The sequence below is a fragment of the Cnephaeus nilssonii genome (assembly GCF_951640355.1).
Source record: "Cnephaeus nilssonii genome assembly, chromosome: 14".
NCBI classification, from domain to species: domain Eukaryota; kingdom Metazoa; phylum Chordata; class Mammalia; order Chiroptera; family Vespertilionidae; genus Cnephaeus; species Cnephaeus nilssonii.
Window position 1 is genome coordinate 38,842,620 of NC_137085.1, and position 21,956 is coordinate 38,864,575.

A 21,956-nucleotide genomic window follows, 5' to 3' on the forward strand; every position below is an offset into this window, starting at 1 on the left:
AAAATCCTCAACAAAATTATGAGCAAACTGAATTCCATAACATATTACAAAGATCATACACTATGATCAAGAAGGATTTATTCCAGGGATGCAAGGATGGTTCAATCCATCAATTGATACACCACCTTAACAAAACAAAGGATAAAAATCATATGATTACCTCAATAAATGCAGAAAAAGCACTTGACAAAATTTAACAACCACTTCTGATAAAAAAAAAACACCTCAATAAAGTAGATATAGAGGGAACAGAAATAAGGCCATATGGCAGCTAACATCATACTCAATGGTGAAAAACACAAAGCTTTTTATCTAAGGTCAGGAACAAAACAAAGATGTCCACTCTTGCCACTTTTAGTCAACATAGAATTGGAAGTTCTAGCCAGAGCAATTAGTCAAGCAAAAGCAATAAAAGACATCCAACTCCAAAAGGAAGAATAAAACTGTCACTATTCGGAGATAACTAGAGGCCTGGTGCATGAATTTGTGCATGGGTGGGGTCCTTTGGCCTGGCCAGAGATGGGGCCAATCAGGGCTGTAGGAGGTTGGCTGGTGGGGGGGAGGGACTGCAGGAGGTTGGCTGTGGGAGTGCACTGCATTGAGCATCTGCCCCCTGGTGGTCAGTGCACGTCATAGCAACTGGTCGTTCAGTTGTTTGGTCACTTAGGCTTAAAGACTTAACCAGAGAGCTTCTAGAACTAATTCAGTAAAGTTGCAGGATACAAAATAAACATACAAAAAAATCTGTTGCTGAGTTAGCTAACTTGCTCAAACTTCCTGGAGACTCTGACCAATTCTGTGTGCCCATCTCCCAGCCTCTGTTTTCTTCACTCACAATGGCTCTCACAGAGTGGCACCAGGATGTACTGCTTGGTTTTCATGACGGTACTCACGGTTAATACGCTGCTGAGCCTTGCTACAGAGGAAACTGGATTGGTAGATAGGTAGGTAGATAGAAGAGGGACAGATGTAGATATATAGGTGATATACAAATGACTGGATATCCTACCATGCTGAGTGGCAATTTTTTCCCCCTCATTTGGAGAGAAAAATTAGCCCTGGTTTTTCAGTAGACTGACTGATGTAATCTCCCTTGGGGAATCTGTTAAGAGCTGATTAGCCCTGGGCAGAGCAATACTGGTCATGTGGTCCACATGACTCTTAACATGATTGAGTCTCTCCCTGAAGGCCTTTTTAAGCTGACACTATCACTTAACCCCAAAAAGAGGGCAGCAGAGAGATGAGCAACAGTTCTGTTGCTAACATCAGTTCTCACTAATCAACAGAGAAACTGCAATGTGATATTACCTCATAATTGTTAGAATGACTATTATAAAAAAGACAAGAATTAACAAGTGTTGGCAAAGATGTGGAGAAACGGGTACCTTCGTGCATAATTGGCTGGAATGTAAATTGGTGCAGCCACTGTGGAAAACAGTATGGAGGTTCCTTAAAAAAAGTAAACATAGAACTACCATACATATAGTCCGGCAATTCCTCTTCTGGGTATTTATCCAAAGAAAAATTCAGACAACAACTTGGAAAGATATGTACACCACGTGTGAAGGTGTATGTATCATGATTGTTTACATGTGTTTATTATAAACTAGAGGCCCGGTGCATGAAATTCATGCATGGGGCGGGGGAGGAGATCCCCTTAGCCTGGCCTGCACCCTCTCCAATCCAGGACCCCAGGGGGGATGTCTGACTGACGATTTAGGCAGGGATTTGGTTTAAACTGGCAGTTGGACATCCCTCTCACAATCCGGGGCCACTGGCTCCTAACTGCTCACTTGCCTGATGCCCCTAACTGCTCCCCTGCCAGCCTGATCCCCCTAACTGCTCTCCCCTGCCAACCTGATCGCCCTAACTGCTCTCCCCTGCCAGCCTAATCGTCTCTAGCCACCTCTGCCTCGTTCCCACCACCGTGGCTTTGTTCAGATGGACATCCAGAAGGATGTCTGGAAGATGTCTGGTCTAATTAGCATATTACCCTTTTATTAGTATACATTGGAGGCCTGGTGCACGAAACTTGTGCATGGGAGGGGGGATCCCTCAGCCCAGCCTGCACCCTCTCCAATCCAGGACCCCTTTGGGGACTGGCAGTCGGACATCCCTCTCGCAATCCAGGACTACTGGCTCCTAACTGTTCTCCTGCCTGCCTGCCTGATCGTCCCTAACTGCCTCTGCCTGCCAGCCTGATTGCCCCCTAACTAGTCCCTTGCTGGCCTGGTTACCTCCTAACTGCCCCCCTGCCATCCTGGTTGGCCCCTAACTGCTCACCTGCTGGCCTGGCTGCCTTCTAACTGCTCCCCGGCCGGCCTGATTGCCCCTAACCGCCTCTGTCTCAGCCTCGGCCACCGTGGCTTTGTCTAGAAGGAAGTCAGACATCCAAAAGATGTCCGGTTGACCCGGTCTAATTAGCATATTACCCTTTTTTAGTATAGATAATCACTGCCACATTATTTACAATAGCCAATACATGGAAGCAACTTAAGTTTCCATTAATGAATGAATGGATAAAGAAACTGTGACACACACACACACACACACACACACACACACACACACACACACTCACACTGGAATATTATTCAGCCATAATAAGAAAATCTTGCCATTTGTAAACCATTACATGTAGCATTGCCTTCTTGTTTATTTCTGGTAGTTTAGGAACCTGACGTGTAAAATTGCATGTACAGTATTCTGTGCCACACTGTTTTCTGACATTTGCACTGGGTCAGCACACTGGTGTCCACGAGGTTTGCCCTCTGCCAGTTTTTCTTTGGACTCATTGGTGACTGTCCTTTTCATAATCAGTGTGCTGTTTAATCTCAGAATTCCAAGTGGTGTGTGTTAAGGAGAAATGAATGACTGCCTGTAGACAGCAATGCAAAAGAGAACCCCTTTTCCCTATAGCATCTCTCGAGTGTACAAATATGACCCAAGGATATCATAGGAAATCCAACCCATGGTCACCCTAATAGCTGGTTCATTTAATTTATAATTATTTTAGATTTGAAAATTTACCCTCCTAAGTGCTCTGAAGAGTGTTGTCTCATAATTGATTACTTCCCTTCGTGCCATTTCTGAAGTGCTTCCTAAATCCACTGAGAGGGTCAGCCCATCGTTTTATTTTTCACTTACTATGTCATTTTTATTTCCTTAGAACCCCTGCCACAAGTCACATCAAATACTGCCATGTTTGGGCCATCATTTTTTCCCCTTCCATACCACTTTTTCTACTTGCTAAATTTTATTAGAGATTTTGCAATTGATACTGCAACTGTGTCAAGAAATAGCTGTTTAAATATAGAATGAGAAAAATTCATTCTACTTGCTAACATAAATGCAATCTGCCCAATACAGAAAATCTGAAATAGGTTTAATGTGTAACAAAACAAAAAAACTGCTCCCCAAATCTTTAAATAATATACAAATGCTAAGAAACAATAAACAAGTATAAATTCGGTTTGGAGCTAGGAACTACTATTTGGAAATGACTCTACCATTGAACTGGGCTAGAAAATTCTACACCTCCAACTGAATACCTAGTAGGTTAATAAGAAGTCCCTCATGCATTATAGAGAGACCTTCCACATGAGTGTTCACCATAGAAATGACAGAAATGTGTGCGTGCACCCACATACCAGTAACAGCATTAGAGTATCTCTCTTCTGGCATAAAAGAACATCTCTAAAAGGATTGGAAGTGACGGGTTAAATGTGAACATTTAAAAAGTGTAAGGAGCAGCCAATGCTATGAAACACAATCTGGATTTTCTGGGCCATTGCAGTGGGCTTTCAACACAGGGAATCAGAGGGAACTGTAGAGACTCTGAACTCCTTGAGGGCGGAGAGATTTATATTCCGAGCCTCTGACCCTTGCACACAAATGCCAGGTCGTCCGGCAGTGTGCCCTCAGGGCAGCGTGCTCTTGCGGGCAGGGGCGGAGCATTTCATCACTGACATCCTTTAGAATTGCTGGTTCGTGGTGACAATAAAGAGCAGTCTCTTTAAATTAGTTTTATAGCTGCCTTAAATTCTCAGCAGAGAATGCAACCCTTGTGTCCTCACCCTAAGCCAGCCGTCACCAACCAGTGGTCTGCGGACCACTGGTGGTCCGTGAAGTCCAAAAAATTGGCGACTGCAAGCTGCAACCCCAACCCCTTGGTACCCAACTGCCAAGATTGTCAGTGTCTATTTCTCTGGGATCTCCCGCCACATAAAAGCCCTGTAGTGACACCAGCTGACGGATCAACTGGGAGCAGCCTTTGGCGAAGGCAGCACAGCCAGTCACCCCCGCAGCAGGACAAGGAGCATGGCTTCAGAAGAGAAGAGGCGAGGGGAGGAGAAGAGGAGAGGAGAGGGGAGGAGAGGGCAGGTCCTGGGAACTAAGCATATGATGAACAAGTGAAAGTGTCCAGAAACCAGGATTTAGTTTATCTGAATGTTTTCTACCGACCCTGCCTTGTTGACAAACATTTGATTTCTGGATAAAACCTTGGCAACCATTATATTCAGGCTGCATGCTGCAGGTGAGCTGGACCCAGAGAACCTTGTGACCTTGCCACCATGCTGGTTTTAACCTCTCTGATTATGGGACCACTGTGGCCACACAGCTGAACCCCAGCTCAGAATTAGGGAAAAGATGGCCAAACTGTGTGATCAAACATGGACCTCTCAGAATGAGAAACTGACCGGTGGGCCAAAGTCTGGTAAATGCACACTCGTGTTCACCCTGTGTTCCGCTGGGGGCCTCCTCCTCCTCCCTCTGCAGCCCCCAGTACCTGAACGGTACACACTCTTACAATTAACTACAGAACGTCTGGGTTAATTTATTCTGCCATCAGGAAAGGGCTGGACTTGGATGTCAGTCCTAAAATCACTCTGAGGCCTGATTCTTCAGCTGGATTAGACAGAACACAGAAGCATGAGTTTCAGACAATCGAACATGTGTCCACCGCTGGGTGGGAAGCTGGGTTACTTATCACACAGATCATTTGTCACTGAGCCAAGTACTCCGTAGGGCTCCGTCACGGGCAGTATAGGCTGCTGCAAGGAACTGCTCCCTCTCCAGCCCATGTTGCATTGGTAATTCCCCCCCCCCGCCCTGCCCCCCACCTTTTTAAGGTTAGAAATAGCTTCCATGGAGAGGGAAATAGGACACATGCAGCAACAGGAGTCTGAGGTCAACTGAAAAGACCTTTGTTAACATAGTAATTTCCATGTTTCGTTTTTTTTAACATATCAAGTAATTTTTTCTTTTTCCTTAGTTTTGGGTTCATGTGGGGCAGAATACCATCATTCACTTTCTTTAGTGGCAACCGTTTAGCTGGCACAGGCCAGCCCAATGTCTTGCCTGCATGGAAATTTGATGTAGAGTAAACTCAGAAAAAAGATAAGGAAATGTGTCTTCTCCTATGATCCAGCAATTTAACCCAGTGCAGGTGGACAAGGCTGGCTAGTTTATAGACGAAGAAAGTAAGGGGAGCTGGTTAGAGATATGGGTCTTAAATTTTGAAATACCAATCAATAGCTGTCATGTTTTATCCTGTACTTATATATAAATATTTATTTCTTATCCTTGAATGGTTACCTCTGAAATCGTAATCTTGAGAACTAGGATACATGCAAAACTCAAAACACAGGATCACATGAAAAAGAATGATGTTGATATATGAGTGTGAAACACTCCTTGGCCGACATATACTCATTTTTTCTACACAGCAAACCAAATTACAGACAGGAAGTTCTCACCTGGAGTCTTGAAGTTCCTCAGCTGGGAGGGAGTGTCGTAGACTTCAAGGATCCAGTCACCGGCGGCTCGTTCTCCCCAGCAGTGAATAGTCATGAACTCCCAGTTTTTAAATCCTTCCATGGAGTGGTCAAAAAGCCTGAGAGAGAACCATCAAACACTGTTTTATCTGTTATTTATCAAGTCAACACTATGATCAATGATCTTTTCAAATCCATCTGCATGTTTGCCTCAAAACTGGAGGCTATATTCATTCTGGACATCACTGATTAGTAGACCCAAACGTGTATCATTCATTGTTCTCCCCCAGGGAACCAGGCATGGGCTGGCCATGCAATAGCAAATCTAGAAGGCACCACCACTGGAGAATCAGGGAAATTAGGTTAAGGCTTTACCACAAGATGGATTGTTCCATGTGTTGAAGATGTGGTGCAACTGGCACTCCTTACACTGCTGATGGGAATGCAAAATGGGACTGCTGCTCTAGCACAGGGTCTCGGTTCTTACCATACAACTCAACAATCCCCTCCTATATATTTACCCGAGAGACGTGAAGCCATATGTCCACGCAAAGGACAACATGTGAATGGTCACAGCAGCTCTATTTAAAGCGGTCATAAGCTGTTAACAATTCAAATGTCCTTCAACAGTAATAAAAACTGATGAACTAGTAATACCATGAATGAATTTCAAAAGCACTAAGGTGAGTCCAAGAAATCAGACACAAAAGACTACATTCTAGAAAAGGTAATAAACAGAAACAGCTCAGTGGTTGTCGGAACTGCGAGGGAGGTGAGTGGCTATGGTGGAGGTTTTAGGGGTGATGGAACTGTTTCACACTTTGAAAGTAATGGTGCATGGCTATACAACCATATAGATATGTTAAAACTCACTGAATTGGTTACATTAAGAAGTGAATTGTATGATATGTAAATTACACTCAGTCAAAAGGCTGCCCACTCATCTTCTCCAGTTCAGGGGTCATTCCTCAGATTCCAGCCTAGACTTCGATCTTCCAGCCCTTCCAATGAATTTTAAAAAACATGTTTTTATTGATTTCAGACACACGAAGAGAGAGGGAGAGAGAGAGAAACATCAATGATGAGAGAGAATCACTGATCGGCTGCCTCTGCACGCCCCCTCCTGGGAATTGAGCTCGCAACCTGGGCATGTGCCCTGACCAGGAATTGAACCATGATCTTTTTGTTCCTGGGTTGACACTCAACCACTAAGCCACACTCACCGGGCCTAGTGATTTCCTAAGGTTTTAATTCCCTACATGAACTCCTCTCCTACTTGAAATAGCTAGCATTGTTTCCTGTGATGTAATGCCAAGGGAGGCAAAATAGGAGAAAGTAAGGAAATAGAATCCTCATCAGGATGAAAGAGATATCAATAGATCATGTGTAAAACTAGCACATCAAGAAATCGGCCTATCATTTATATAGGCATATAATGTACATCTCTGACTTCCTGAAAACACAGCCAAAAGATTCCTGTGGAGATGGGGCCTGGAAGGTGGAAACTAAAAGATGAGACAGTGACAGATATTTTCAAAGAACTTTTCTTTTTAAAATCATGTGCATCTATTATTTTTATTAACAGTAAAAAAGAATGAAATAAGAAAAATAATCTGAGAGCCAGAGAGGTGGACAGAGAGGGAAATACGTCTAGCGCTGTTTTAGGAACAACGATGTCCAGTTACTGGGCCATATCTGCGCTTCAGTGGAGACAAAGGCAGAGGTTATGGCAAGTGGATGTTGATGGTGATTTCATGTTCACCAAGCAAACTGGTGGTTATAATTTGACATTCTATGTAGTTCTTCCTTCTGGAGTAAAATGTGCCCTTTTAAGAACAAAAAATAACTAGTTTACTCTCCTTACAACGTAAATATACTAAGACTCTAATTTTTTTTCTCTTAAAAAAGCATACTAAAGAGGCTCCTTCTAAAATGCCAGCTGGGTTCAAAAGCTGCCAGGCTGGGTGACACAGCTGTAGGCTGTGTTAGGTAAATGGCTGACACCTAGCAGTATTTCCAGGAGAAAAACAATAAACAGGAATATGACTTGCTGCATGTTCCTGAGCCCTTGAAACAAGAAACATAAAAATTATTTAGCAGCATTCTCTCAGTGTCCCATGTCAGAAACTCTGGGAAAGGCTGAGTTAAAGTTGAAGAGGTTTCCTTTCTGGAGGACATCTGAGAGCTTTGGGATATTCAGGTATGTCATGGTAATCTCCATAATGGGGTTACCGATAGGCAGGGATTTTCAAACCTTACATGGGCACTAAGCCTCTTTCTCTTTAAGAATATCTGTATGCTATCTGTAAAGTTTAGCTCTGAGCAGAGAGGGGTCTGGTATTTCAACGAGGACCTCACTGGTTCTAGCAGCTTTCCCTCACAATGACAGGGATGGAATTAGTGGCTCCTTATATAAATGTGTCCGCACCTGTACTAGATCTTCTATGCAGTAAAGATGGTACATTTGATGGAGATCCTACAAGTCATGTGCTACCATAATAGAGCTCATTTACAAGGTTATGGCTTAAAACGACTTGGCCAGGAAGAAATTGCCGAGTCATTATAGAACTGACTTATATACACAAGAGTTCTTCACGTTAAACCCGGAAAGTATGCATGCTGGGAGACACAGAGGTGGGGGAGAGGAGCTTTTTACGAGACGCGTTACTAAAGGGAGTATGTTGACACAGAAATTGACGAAGGCAGAAAACCAGTCTAGAACCACTTCCTAGCCCACAGTCTAATTTAAGGCTCTAATTCTGGTGGCCACTGAGCCATTTGAGGGCACTGAAGCAACAACTTGTCCCATCATACCTTTCTAAGAGTGCCAGACTTCCAAGCAATTCCCAAACAGTGTAGACAGAGCATCTGGCTGCTTGCCTCACGTCCAAAAATGACAGAGGAGACTGAGGCTGCCGTCGCACGAGGGGCCGTCTTGTTTCCAGAGCCTCGGCCAGCTTTTCATCCTCCCAGGTCAGCTATTTGACTGCTGGGTTAGCAGGCCCTCTGTTTCTTCCCTTCCACCCTTTCCTGTCCATCTCTGAAAACCGGTCCGTTGCTTTTAATCACTTTTAAATCACGTTGGAAACAAAAATTAAATATACGCCGGATGCCAGGAAGAAAGGTTCACAAATCAGCATTCAAACAAGTGTTTCAAAGCTGGAATATAAACGGGCTTTGTCTATCTGGCTCACCAGCTACCCCCTGGTCTCCTCACTTTACGCAGAGCTGGCACGATCATTAATTTCACGGGAGCATAAAAGCTGAGGAGAGGAATTAAAATGAGGCTCAACTCAATCATTCCATTTTGCTAAAAGAGTTGATGGGGAGAGAGACAGACACTGATGGCTGTTGTTTCAACTAGCTGGGCATTCAGTGTTCTAACTTCACCCTGTCTTTTATTTTAATGCTGACTCAATACTTAAACTGTTCCTTGTTTATAGCACCGTACTTTTTAAAAACACCACATCACCTGCACATGACAAGAAGTCATGTCGCTAGTAGACTAGACTTGTGTTGCAAAGAATATACTTGCTCAAGATAATCCAGTGTCAGATGGTGGACACCTGCTGAGGAGATTCTAATTGTGTGGTCTCTGTGTAGCAACTAAAAAGGCCAATGCCTGGTGTGAACGCCTCTGCTGTGCCATCAGTGGAGAAACCAGACACATGCCAGCATCATCGGTGTGGGTAAGACGCCAGTGAAGCAGGGCCAGGGCGCAGCAAGCTGAACTCCAGGTCCGTATCCACATCTCCTGTTGTGGTGAAACCCTGTCCTGTCAGAGCTGACTTCATAATAACATGCTCAACGAAAGGAGATTGCACACGGTGGCAGAAATGATTCATCCGGTTATTAAATGGTGCTCCACAGCCCTATCCCTGTGAGTAGTTTGCAAATAAGTTATTTTGGATGAAGCCTGGTAGTCCATTCTTACGAGGAAGTAACCCAGGAAATACCTCATGTAATTACTGTAAGCTCCCTCCTCCCCCTTTCTCACTTAAAGAGCCGAGCCAAACCGTCAAGGCTACAACATTTTCCTATGATGTTACGGCAATCGCTTAATAAGATGTTGTATAAATACTGACAGCTATGTGTACAGAATTATTTCTAAAATTGTAAATGGGTCTTAATTTCACCCTACCAAACGAACAGTATTTATGGTCACTATAAAAAGACAGTAGGCCAATATTTTTGGAAGTTTTCTCTGTTTTAAAATGTTTAAGTGCTTCATCCCCACTTAAGGGAGAGCGTATATAATGCTTAAAGCACTCATTTGTCTCAATGGCATTTTAGTTTTTTATTTTCTTTAGCTGTTGGCTTTTGTAAGTTTTAAATAATTTGTTTCTGAAATAGGGTATTGAAAACACACTATTAGGTTTTTTCTCTCTAACCTAAATCATTTATTTAAGAAAGGTTGAGTGCAAGATACTGGTTCTAGAGGTTTTGATTACCTAAAAAGATGAGTTTTTAAAAACTTTCAACATGCATACTATTACTAACTTACTCACCAACCCCAAAATGCATTTCTTCTTGTGGGTAGGTATATGATGTAAGTACTTAATCTTCTGAGGATTTAGTCCATTTTATAGTCGATGGCTTTTATCGAAGTACCTGCTTTATATTTTAAACTCTCTGTAAATTACTTGCACAGCATCTAGCACATACTGCCCACAAGTCTTCTGATGACACGAAAATAACAAGAACGTGTGCGAGAAAGCTGGATTCTCTTTTAAATCGATGCTAAAGTGTGGTGTGTGGACAAGCAGCTTCGGCATCACCTGGGGGCTTATCAGAAAGGCAAATCCATGGACCTCACCCCAGACCTCCAGATGACAACCTCTGGGAGAGGGGCCAGCCATCTGCTTGACTGAGTCATTCACCAGGTGCGTGGAGAAGCGCAGGGCAATAAAGGCTGGCACTCCCGAAGGACTCACCATGCCAGGGGCTGTGCTGAGGACTTGCTTTACGTTATCTTAGTTAATACTTGCAACAACCCTGTGAGGCAGACACTATTAGGTCTGTTTTCCAGATGAGAGAATCACCTTTCCAAAGTCAAACATAAAAACTGGTGAAGTCAAGACCAACCCAGCTCTGGCTAATTCTAAGGCCATTTCTTCTTTTGAACGAAGGAAGAGGGTTCTCACGGGGAGGCCTTACTGAAACGAAAAACTTTCACTGCAGAAGTAAAATTTGTACTGCAAGTCACAAATGCATGTATATAGCATGACACTTTACAAATGTCCATAGTCTGCTGCTGAACATGTGGGTAGGGCAGCAACCAAAATGATTCAAATAGAAACACCACACTCGGCCATCGTTCCTGATAGAAGGCTACAGGTTTTGCAGCTTAGAAAGTGCACCTCCTCTGTACTTAAGACCCTAATTAGAAGCAGAGATACTCAGCTGTAATCAAATTTAGAAAGGGAGGCAAAGTTTCAGCTTTCAGTCAGAGGCCAAAATTTGGAACCCAGAGCCAATCCAGAGAAACTTAACTCTAAAACTCAACGAGTTGGGGGAGGGCTCAGGGAGGGGGGGATGATGACAGCTTTTCGTAATTCTAAACAAGTGCAACTGAAGGAAGAATCTGATGAGGCATGCTTTTGTTTGGAAATTTGTACAAGGGCAGATTGTGAATGTCACAGAACCAAAGCTCCTATCTGAAGTTGCTCTTGTCTAAAAACATTTTCAAGGCCTCCCAGCTGCCCTGGCTATCCCCACGGTGCGAGATCTCCACATTCTCCCCAGAAGCAAACAATCTGGGGCGATCATGCAGCGGGGCTCTTTGTTAGGCAGGGCATACAGGCCAAGGGGAGGACCCAAAGGTGGGAGGGCAGGGGAAACAAAGGGAAGAGGAGGCACTGCCCGTGGGTCCATTCGGGGACTCCTCTGTTTACTCAGGGCTCCCACCCCCCCACTAAATCATCCACTTGGCTTCCCAGCGGTGCTCGCCTGCTGGGCGAACGGGGCACAAGCTCAAGTTGGACTGGCTCTGAATGCTGCCGAGTGCCTTCCAGGCTCAGCACCTGCAGATGCCTGGGTAAACGCTCTTCCTCCAGCAGCTGTGCTCCGCAGGAGCTCCAGCAAGTGCCTGCAGCCCGCACAGGGCGGCGCCGAGGGGCTCCAGGTGGCCCACGCAGACCTAACGTGCTCAGCGACGGGGTGGAAAATCGATTCCCCAGGACTTGCTGTGCGGAGGGGAAACACAGGATGCGCTGAAGAAATGCCTCACAGAAATGTCTAGGAAGAGAAGGACTTTATTTCCTTTGGGAATTCACCCTTAGGGATAATATTTTCAGGGCCCAAGACTATAATACCTATTTTGTCAACACTGAAAAGGAGAACAGTCCCAGGGAAGAAGGGAGCGGCGTGTCTCCCCTCCTTGTCCACGTGTCTAGTTTTGCCTCTTAAAGGGGGTGTGGGCTCGCTGCTCTCGGCACCCTCCCTTCTTGCAGCAGCCAATCCACAGTCCCTGGGAGGAGCTGCACCTCCCGGAGGAGCAGGAGGGACCTGGTGGGAGTGACTCTTGGCCACAGCTCTACCTCTGCACTTCAAGTGCCCCCCGAACCCCACTAGGGAAACTCTGTATTTGAAACCTTTCAGAATCCTATCTTTTAATTGCACAGTGTTCTCTGCTGTATGTGATCTTCAGAAATCTTGACTTCCCTGAAGGAAAGATGTGTAAACAGGGGAACAATTTATTGCTCTCATTAATAATCTCTGATACACAAATTCCTTCTAAAACCCAACCTAGTCACCTTTTCCTTGAGGTGTTTTGCCCTGCAGACCAACAAGGAGGAGACCAGGAGCAAAGCAGGCCTCCCCCCTCCCCCTCCCCACCCCTCTCTGTTTTCTGTGCTTCTTGCCCTCAGCTCCCAGTCCTGGGAATGTGTTTTTGAAACAGGGCCAAGGTGACAGGACACAAGGACTCCTTGCCACCAGGCCTGAGACGGAGTGGTTTTGAGTAGAGATTTCCTCTCATAAAATTTAAGCTCCAGAATATGCCAGAAGGAGGAAATGCCAAGAGAAACCGTCTTTCCCGGAGCCACCTCGGTAGGAGGGATGCTACTAGTGTCAAGCACAGCAGGGGCAGGGGAGCCAGGCCCTGGAGCGTGGCCACGTGTGGCTCTGGGACCTGGGGCAGCTGTTTCACATTTAAGGAGTCAGCTGCTCAGAGCAATGTTTTGGGGGAGCTGTAGACAAATGAATTCATAACATCCTTTACGTCTCTCGGTGCCGTCAGCCCCTTCTCCAGTGTAGTCTGTGTACCTCTTTGGGGGGCTACTTGTTTTCCTGAGATGGAAATTGTCCAAAAGAGCATCAGTTAAGAAAATGCTCCAGACCCAGAAGCCCCACTCGGGGTGCAAACCTCATTCTCAGGAGCCCCTGATTGGGGAAACTGAGGGAAACCTCGGAACCGCCAGTCTCTGAGCGCCTGAAATGCGTGTTGCTTTTTCTCCGACACAAGTCAGGCAGCGATCCTGGGTTCAGCACTTTGCAAAGAGCAAAGCAGATGTCCGTGGTTCAAGAATGCATGTGCGACTGACGCCAGAGACTCCGTCATCCACCAAACGCCTGTGACGAGCGGAACCCACAGCTCCTCTGCTCACAAGCTTCCTCACTGAAGTCATGTTGGGGGAAGCCAACACAAAATACCAAAATGTGCAGGGAGAGCCCAGCAAGGCCGAGGAGGCTGAGCTTTCCAAGCCCACAGCAACTGTGAAGGGCTGTTTTTCCACAATAGCGGGGCTCGAGGCAGAAGAGCCCCCTCTCCCCCCGTGTATGCACCTCACAGTGTTTCACCTGGAGACTCTTTCAGGTTCCATGCAGATGAATAACGGTGAAGAAAGAAAAGAAACAGCAGAGGAAAGGGTCTTCTCTGGCTTCGGTAACCAAGGCTAGTGTGACCTCCATTAATCATGTCATTGTGCATCTGAAGGCCTCGCTTGCTGAAAAGGAGCATCAGGCAGGTACCTGCAATGACCTGGCAGGCGACAGCGGAGACCCCTGTCTGCAGAGTGGGGAGGACCCAGCGCCTTCCTGTTCTTTGCACCTGCACACACTGATTCCGGCTAAGCTGCGCCTCATAAAGCACCGTGCCCAGACTTCCCCATGCCGGAATGGGAGGTGTCAGGTTTTTAAAGAACACAGCAAGTCTTTCAAGTGCAGAAAGAAAATGCAATTGAGGATTTAGGAATCCGTACTCCCAGTCACCTGGAAGTGCTATTTATTGCTCTCCCTTTTTCTCCCTGTCCTATAGCAGAGAGAATTTGGGGATTCTGAAAAGCAGCTGGCAACTGCCGAGGCTCACTTCGGATCTGCAGGCCTGCACCGGCTCCCAGCCTCTCACTTCCTCCGGCTTGTTGTTCATCTGCTAACAAAGACCCCCTGCCAGGGTCCCCTGGCACGTGGACAGGTAGCTGTGTCTACGTACCAGGCTGGCTTTCATTTGGACTCTATGTGCCGTTGATGATGAGGTTTTGGCTCCCATTAAATGTTCCTCTTTGAGAAAAATATAAAATCAAAGACTCTTTTAGGCTCCTTTCTGCTGTGGTTTGTACTTTAGAACCATAATGGGAATGACGTGTATAGGACAACCTGATATTTTCCCATCAGGTCCCACCTGTTGACAAGCACCCACCCCCGCCCATGTTCTCAACCACTCAAAAAACCAGTGGGGCAAAGAAAGCTTGGGCTAGAACGTTCTGGCCTTTTATCAGGATCCTGGCACAGGGAGTGGGGAGAAGTGACAAGGCTAAGAAGAGAAACTGAGTGCCCTTTTGGGCAATAAAGTCCAAAGGGCCAGCCTGTAAAATAGGGGTCAGCCAACTACACAGCTTCCTCAAGCCACGTCTGCCCTCTGCCTGTTCTGTAAATAAGAGTTTTGCTGGACCACAGCCATGCCCGTCCATTTATATCATCTACCGTGGCTTGTGCACTCTAATGGCAAAGTTGAGTAGCTGTAACAGAAACATGGCCTGCAAAGCGCAAAACATTTACTAATTGACTGTTTGTGGGGGAATATGTGCCAGTACCCTTTTTAAAACAAATAGAATTCCCTTGAACTTCAGAAAGTGCTTGGGCAAGAGAAGTCAGCTCATCTGTCCCAAATGCCAGCGGACATTTAAGGACAGGGGGAAGAATCTCAGAGGCCTACGGAGCTAGGGCTCTATATGTCATTTTAGTATAAGGAACAACAGGTGGCCTTCCATTTCTCTGCAGCATCCCTTTCATATTCCCCAACTATTATATGTGCTACTGTTCTTTGCAGATTCATACTCTCTAATTACGTATGGGCAGTGAGGGCTGTGACCATCCATATGACATCTGTGTGCCCCTAAGTTAGCTCTTAGGGTAGTAAATAGAGAGCAGCTGCCCTTTCGCCCTAAAGAACAGCCGAGTGTCAGTGTGCCCCACACTCTGGTGGGCAGAGGTTATCATGGTACCTGTTGGCCAAAAGCTGGGACCTGGTTCCTGAGGGTGAGGTCAGGTAGATGGCCAGGTCACCCCTCCTGGGGTGGGTGATGGTTATGCGCACAACTACATGCTCTAGGTAGTTGACATGGTGGTTGGGGTTATCCGAGCAGCCCGATGCTTTATAGATGGAGCGCACGGCACTGTTGGGGCGAATTGTCCTGCAACAGAGAGAGAGAGGGAGTTGGAGTGAGGTCCCTGGCAGAGCTCGGCTAAGAGAGCCTGCAAGGCCTCGAATGACATAGCACAATGTAATACAAGCAGCTGGTCGCCGGACACTCAAGGACACAGCGCTATAACCAAATGATTGGGTCATTTAAAGGATTAACACTTTAGGCAGCGGGAAAGATGCACTCGAGAGGAAAGGGGGAATTGAGGGCCTTTTATCTTCACACAGGTAGTGCTTCTCCAACCTAAGAATCTCAGCTTATAACACAGATTGCTGGGCCCTGGCCCCAGGGTCTGATTCAGTAAGGCTGGGGTAGGTCCCAAGAATTAGCATTTCTAACAAGTTCCCAGGTGATAGAGAAGTTGCTGATCTATGAATTATACTTTGAGAGCCACTGATACAGGGTACCATGGCACAGTGAAAGCTTGGGGATTAGCATGACCTTGGGATTTGACCCTGGTCTACCATTTCCTTACTCTATAACCCAGGGGCACACACTTCCTCCTGTCCACAGGTTCCTGTCTTCTTCACTAGCTTCTCTCTGTGCCATTGCCACCCTTGAACACTGGGATCCTGCCACAATGGCATCAGTTCAAGTTCTGGGATAGTTTTCCAACTCAGGGCCTTTTTTATTTTTTTCCCTCTGCTGTTCCTGTGGCTGACTCTTCATGGTCAAAGCTTAAATTTCACTCTCTGAGACTGCCATTGAACCACAGGAAAAATATGTCCCCACCGCTTATTTTCTAACCCTTGTATGTCCAACATTCACTTATTGTAACTTATAATTATTTACTTATATTTTTTTGATTTGATTCCCACAAGACTATAAACTCCAAAGGGAAGGAAGCACTTCTCATTCCCCTTAATATCTAGCTCAGTGCTTGCTATTCAGTAAGTGCAAGAAAAATAGTTGCCGAACTGGTAAATAAATTTGTGAATGAATAAACAAATATTCCCACTGATCTCGCTTCCTCATTTGTCAAATGGGAGTAATTCCCAAATGTTTACAAACTTTTAATAAGAAAACACACATGACGTTTCTAGCACTTGGCGTGGCCCTAAATAAGTGTTCCATAAATACTGGCTCACTTTCCACTCCTTTGTCTTTTTTCTGTTATTCTTAGCCACTAAAGAATAGGGGGGCAAAAAAACCCCACTTAACTTCATTTATTTCTGCTTCCTGACAAATTTTCTCAAGAATTACAATGGCTCTAGTTTTATCATAAGCAAAGTCCATAAATATTTTTTCTGAGAGCCAACTCTCTAAAAAAGAAAGCCAAAAGCAAAATACGAATAAAATCATGAAGATGTATCCTATTCTGTGGATTCAGCACCGAGGAGAGACTTCCCATTCTCGCTAGGTCAGCACAGCCTTCAAGTTTGTGCAGCTGAAACCTGGGAACGGGCCCTGGGATCTCTACAGAAACGGCAATCTCATGTACTGTGCATTCCCCCCAAGTGGAGAACTACATGGTATGGAGTTAAGTTTCCAGAACATGCTATTTAGTCTCTTGGAGCACACTGACTTACGAAGAAAACTTATAACAACAAATAGATATACTGATAGAGTAGAAGTCTTAAGAATGCCCATCAAGGGTCCCCCCTCCCCGCCAATCACCTTTTAAGAGATGCTTTTCTCTTAAGGATACTTGGGTTCTACTACGTGGATTTAACAGCTTAGCATCACAGACATTCTATTACAGTTTTATAATTACATTAGAAAAAAACTACACAGAGTTTTAGCTTCCATGTGTAACACAGGGCTATCCTGAGCACTTTCCCTGGCCTGCACTCTTTCAAGATACTAATGTGCTATGTACTTGCGGCAACCTTACTTGATTTGTCGGTCTGTGCTCTCTACACACACGTGCTGCTGGGGAACAGTGGTCCACTTCTCCGCCTCCATCACCATGGCTTCTGCATCCATCAGTCCAAATCCATAGAGATGGCTCACTACGAAAAGCAAGAAGCTGGTCAGCTTTGCTGTGGTTATGAGCAACCTGTGCTATACATGTTGAGCTATAATTTCATTCAGCAGAGAACACATATCACCCTAAGGCAGTGGTCGGCAAACTGCGGCTCGCGAGCTGCAGTTTGCCGCTCTGTTGACCAATGAGTTTGCCGACCACTGTCATATACTACCCTTTACCTCTGCACACAATATGCCACAATTGCCTAATCCTCACAGCTTCCAACTACACGGTAACATTTAGTCTAGTCCAGTGGTTGGCAAACTCATTAGTCAACAGAGCGGCAAACCGCGGCTCGTGAGCCACAGTTTGCCGACCACTGCCCTAAGGGATCCTAGCTTTCTTTATAGCAATGATTTAAAACAAATAAAACAAGTAAACAATCACAACAAGAAAATGAATGTGTATCACACTGATTATCATTACTAGTAACATGACTATCATTCATGAATTGTTCTTACATGGCAGGCACAAGTGCATATTTTTATATTTGATCCTCCTAACAATCAAGATGTTAATGCTATTATTATCATCACTCATGAATGAGAAAATTGAGGCTCAGAGAGAAACTTGGCTGGGATTGCCCAACAATTCAGTGGTTGGGCTGGATTCTAACCCACATGTTCGCTCAAAGACCACTTGTATTCATATGATGACATCATCAATTTTGTAAGATAAAGTAATAGGTTTAAAGAGAAGTGACGATGTAGACAACTTCTTCTAGTGCAATGAGAACTTACATGCAAGAAATGCCAATTTTCGGACATGCCTAGAAGTTAGGTTGAATATTCCAGAAGACATAAATTGTTACCTTTCCTCTGGCATATGAAAAATTTATTAAACATTATTCATGAAACATTTGGAGGCCTCTAACTTTTATGCCAGCTTCGCATCCTCACATGTTGTAATCTTTTAGTTCTCAATGAGAATACTTATTGATCTAAAGCTGAATTTGACAGAACTGCCTCAGAAACTTTGATTGCATACAGGAATATTTTAATGATAATACAGCAAGATCAACTTGTGCAGTTCTTTCTGAAAATACTTTAAAATCCCAGTTGAATACTTCAAATATTCACCGTGTATTAAACTTTCTCATATCTTTATATTTAATACAAAGTCATACTTCTACCAAATTTGTTGCCTAAAACATTTTCCTTATATCATTAATTACTTAATGCAAATATTTCTAAAGCTGCCCAGGCTTATGGATTATTTAAATACTTCAGCTTAAAATTCAAGATGTTCAATGATATAATCCCATTCAATTTTCAAAATAAACTCATTACCAAACTTTTTACTTTAGAAAAGTCATTCCTTTTCTGGAGATTTGACACTCCCAGTCATATCATGCTCATTCTGTCTTACCGCCTTTGCTCATGCTGGGCCCTTGGCCTGCAATTCCTTCACTACTCTAGGTGAAGAGTCAAACTCTACTCTTACAAGTTCCTGAAGGCCCAGCTAGTCTATCTTCTCTTGAAATAATCTCTAGACTGTAAAAATCAATAGTTACTGAAATTCAATCATCTGTGATCAGTGAACTTCTCTCCTTTATAGTTCTATACTTCTAATTAATTTGTCAACCCATCTGCCCTTCTGCCAAGTCATCCATCCACCCACCCATCCATCTACTCATTCAGCCAACCAGCCATTCGTCCATCCACTCACCCACCCACCCACCTATCCATCCATCTATCATTTCTTGAGTGCCTTTTATGTGCCAGGCACTGTACTATGCACTGTACTTTTTATCTGTGCCAACAACTGAATTAATAATGAACTCTGTAGGCATATGTATTTTTACCCCAACTGTATTATAAACTACTTGATGGCAGAAACTGGGTCTTACATTTCTTTATATGTTTCATGGGATTTAGCAGAACATATACATATTGGAGGAAAAAGATATTATAGCACACATTCAAAAAAAGAAAATTGTTCTAGGATTAAGAATTATTGCTCTATTTCTGCTATTTGTTAATTACATAATTCTTGGCCAACAAGATAAAATATCTACCCCACCATTTACTCGTTTTGGAATATATTACCTATCCCATTACCATTATTAAGTTAAGTATATGTCCCACATGAGAAAATCTGTGTAAGGAACTATACAAATGGAAGAGCTCATTATTGTAATATCAGGTTCAGTCAGTCAGAACATATGAATAAAATGGAATAAAATTATCTTGCAATGGCAAAGATATATATAGGATTTTTATACATGAACTTTTGCAACTTTTATTATGATTTTTTTCTTGATTAAAAAGAAATTCATGTTCATTGTAACAAACTAGTAAAGACTTCCATAAAAGAAGAAAATAAAACTCACCAATAACTTCATCACAAATTGGTAACTGCCATGAACAATTTTGTTAGCTTTGTTTTAGTTACGTAATATTACATAAAGCAATTTTGCCTCCTTATTTAAATAAGAGACAGAATGGCCCACATGGTACAGGAGAAAAGTCCAGTCTGGGCTTAAGGAAATCCAATTGTGGAGATCTTTTGTTAAAGTTCACATAAATCCTATGTTCTTTCCTTGGGAGAACTGAAATTGTTGCCAAAGAGGCTAATATGCCAGGCTCTCTAACTCCACAAAGTACCCAAGCACCCCCATGTTAGTGTTAAGTGGTTTCCAACCAGCACAACTTGTCATTTTATCTCAGTTGAGGGGGAAAAGATGACAGATGTGACTGGTATATGAATGTGTGGGGAAGAGGGTAGGTGGAGGTGTGGGGAGGCCCTGGGCTTTGAAGGGTCTGCAGAACTGGCCTGCCTGGGCTCCAGCTGAGCTGCTCTGCTCCGCTCCCTGCCACTCCCAATAACTGTCACCCTACAGCCATTAGGACATCCACTAACACAGTCATCAGATACAACCAACACTTCATGCCTGTTTACCACTGGAGTTAAACAGAAAAGCACCCCGAGTCTTTATGAAGGCCATACATTTGTTTCCTTCTCCAATTCAATTCCTATCCTCCACACAACACTCACGTAGATGTTCAGAAAAGGGCTCACTAGCTCCACTTAACTACAGGCTGGCAAGTCAACAGAAAAACAATGTATGATTTAGTATAGTCATAAATGAGAGAGTTAGATGACATCAGTGAAGGCCACCGGGTCACTAATGGAAATTTTAAGTATTTTAAAATACCGGAAATTATATATGTGTCCACAATCATGATACACAGACTAAGAAAAAAAAATGAAATAAAATCTTTCCTTTTTTGGGGGTGGGGTGGGGATGGGGGTTGCTAGCAATATATCAACTCAGTACATTCTGATGGACACTTATTTGGTTTTTGGTAAGTACTAATGAGAAAATAATTACACAACGAATGTGCTGTAAACGCCTTCAAAAACATGCGTCATCCGGGGAAATAGCCATTAAATAGTTTGGAGGCACTAACCATTTTTTTGAAATATAATTACAATTGACATAATAATTGTTAAATAGAAAGTTTTCATTCTAAAATGACCTATAAATTCAGAAACACTGATCTTCCTCTGGGTGACCATCTGATCTGTCTCGCCCATCACACTGTGACCAGTGGCCATGGAGCAGCTGGCTTCAAGGTTAGCTTCTGTGAATATGGGTGAAGGCAATGCATGCAACTGACAGGAGGCATTGTGTTTACTTCACGGAGTGGCATAAAATGTTTACAAGAGAATTGTAAGGGGGGGCTGGGGGTCTATTCTTTTTACTGTTGACTCCTATAAAGTCATCATTAACACACCCCAACATTTATTCAACTCTAGAGCCAACAGTCACATTTAAAAATTTTCTGGTTATAGCAAATATACCATGCAAACAACTGTGATACGGGTGTCCCACAGCTACAGGAGCTCTATTCATGCACATTTCTCATGCCACGCTCAGAGCAAAACCCGAGCCTGAAAATCACTTTATGCCAATCAAGTGGGACCCTTTCCGCACAAGCACTGAGTGAAATACAGAATTCTGTGACGTCAGAGTACTATACATTGGTGTGAGCAGCATCCCACCGGTTCAAGCAGAATTTTTCACTCCTGTGTGTGTTGGCAGTAAATACGCAAGCTGTAGTTGTAACATTAGTTAAGATTCAAAATCAATATTCAGAAAGATATTGAGGGAACAGGCATGTATATAGAGTAATATCAATCTTGAAACAACATTATTGAAGCATATTTCAGAAAGTAAATGTATTCCTTGGTAGAATGATGTTGGACAAGCTTAATAAAGAGAATCTGAAAAACTTGCATAACATTATATTTGTTCTATTAGGTTGCACGACTGTCTATGCAGATAAACTTAAAAAAAAAAAAAGTAGGATTGTCTTATGCCAGAAGTAGAGCTAGTTTTTATTCAAAGGTATCTATAGGTGTCTTTGCTTGGACCAAGTCAGATGGACAAGAAAAGGCAGGAAAATAGATAATATTCTCCAGCAGGTATATTTTCATTTTCTGATGAGATCAGAAGCGCTGAGAGAAGCTAATCACTAAGCACGCAAGCAAATTATTGCATAGTTTGAAAGAAGACACAGTTAATTTAAATAACAGTTCTAGCTAGGAGGACTGAAAACTTGA

The 21,956-nt window shown here is 43.7% G+C and overlaps 1 protein-coding gene across 3 annotated transcripts in view; it reads right to left on the reverse strand.

The window, feature by feature from the left end:
• The window catches only part of PCSK5 (proprotein convertase subtilisin/kexin type 5), a 413,193-nt gene that overhangs the window by 159,347 nt on the left and 231,890 nt on the right, over positions 1–21,956 (reverse strand). For all 3 annotated transcript variants that reach the window (XM_079791288.1, XM_079791287.1, XM_079791289.1), the window contains exons 11-13: positions 17,253–17,370; positions 15,221–15,409; positions 5,760–5,896 (exon numbers count right to left, since the gene is read on the reverse strand). In XM_079791288.1, the coding sequence (XP_079647414.1) occupies positions 5,760–5,896; positions 15,221–15,409; positions 17,253–17,370 (444 nt within the window). The remainder of the gene's footprint in view (positions 1–5,759; positions 5,897–15,220; positions 15,410–17,252; positions 17,371–21,956) is intronic.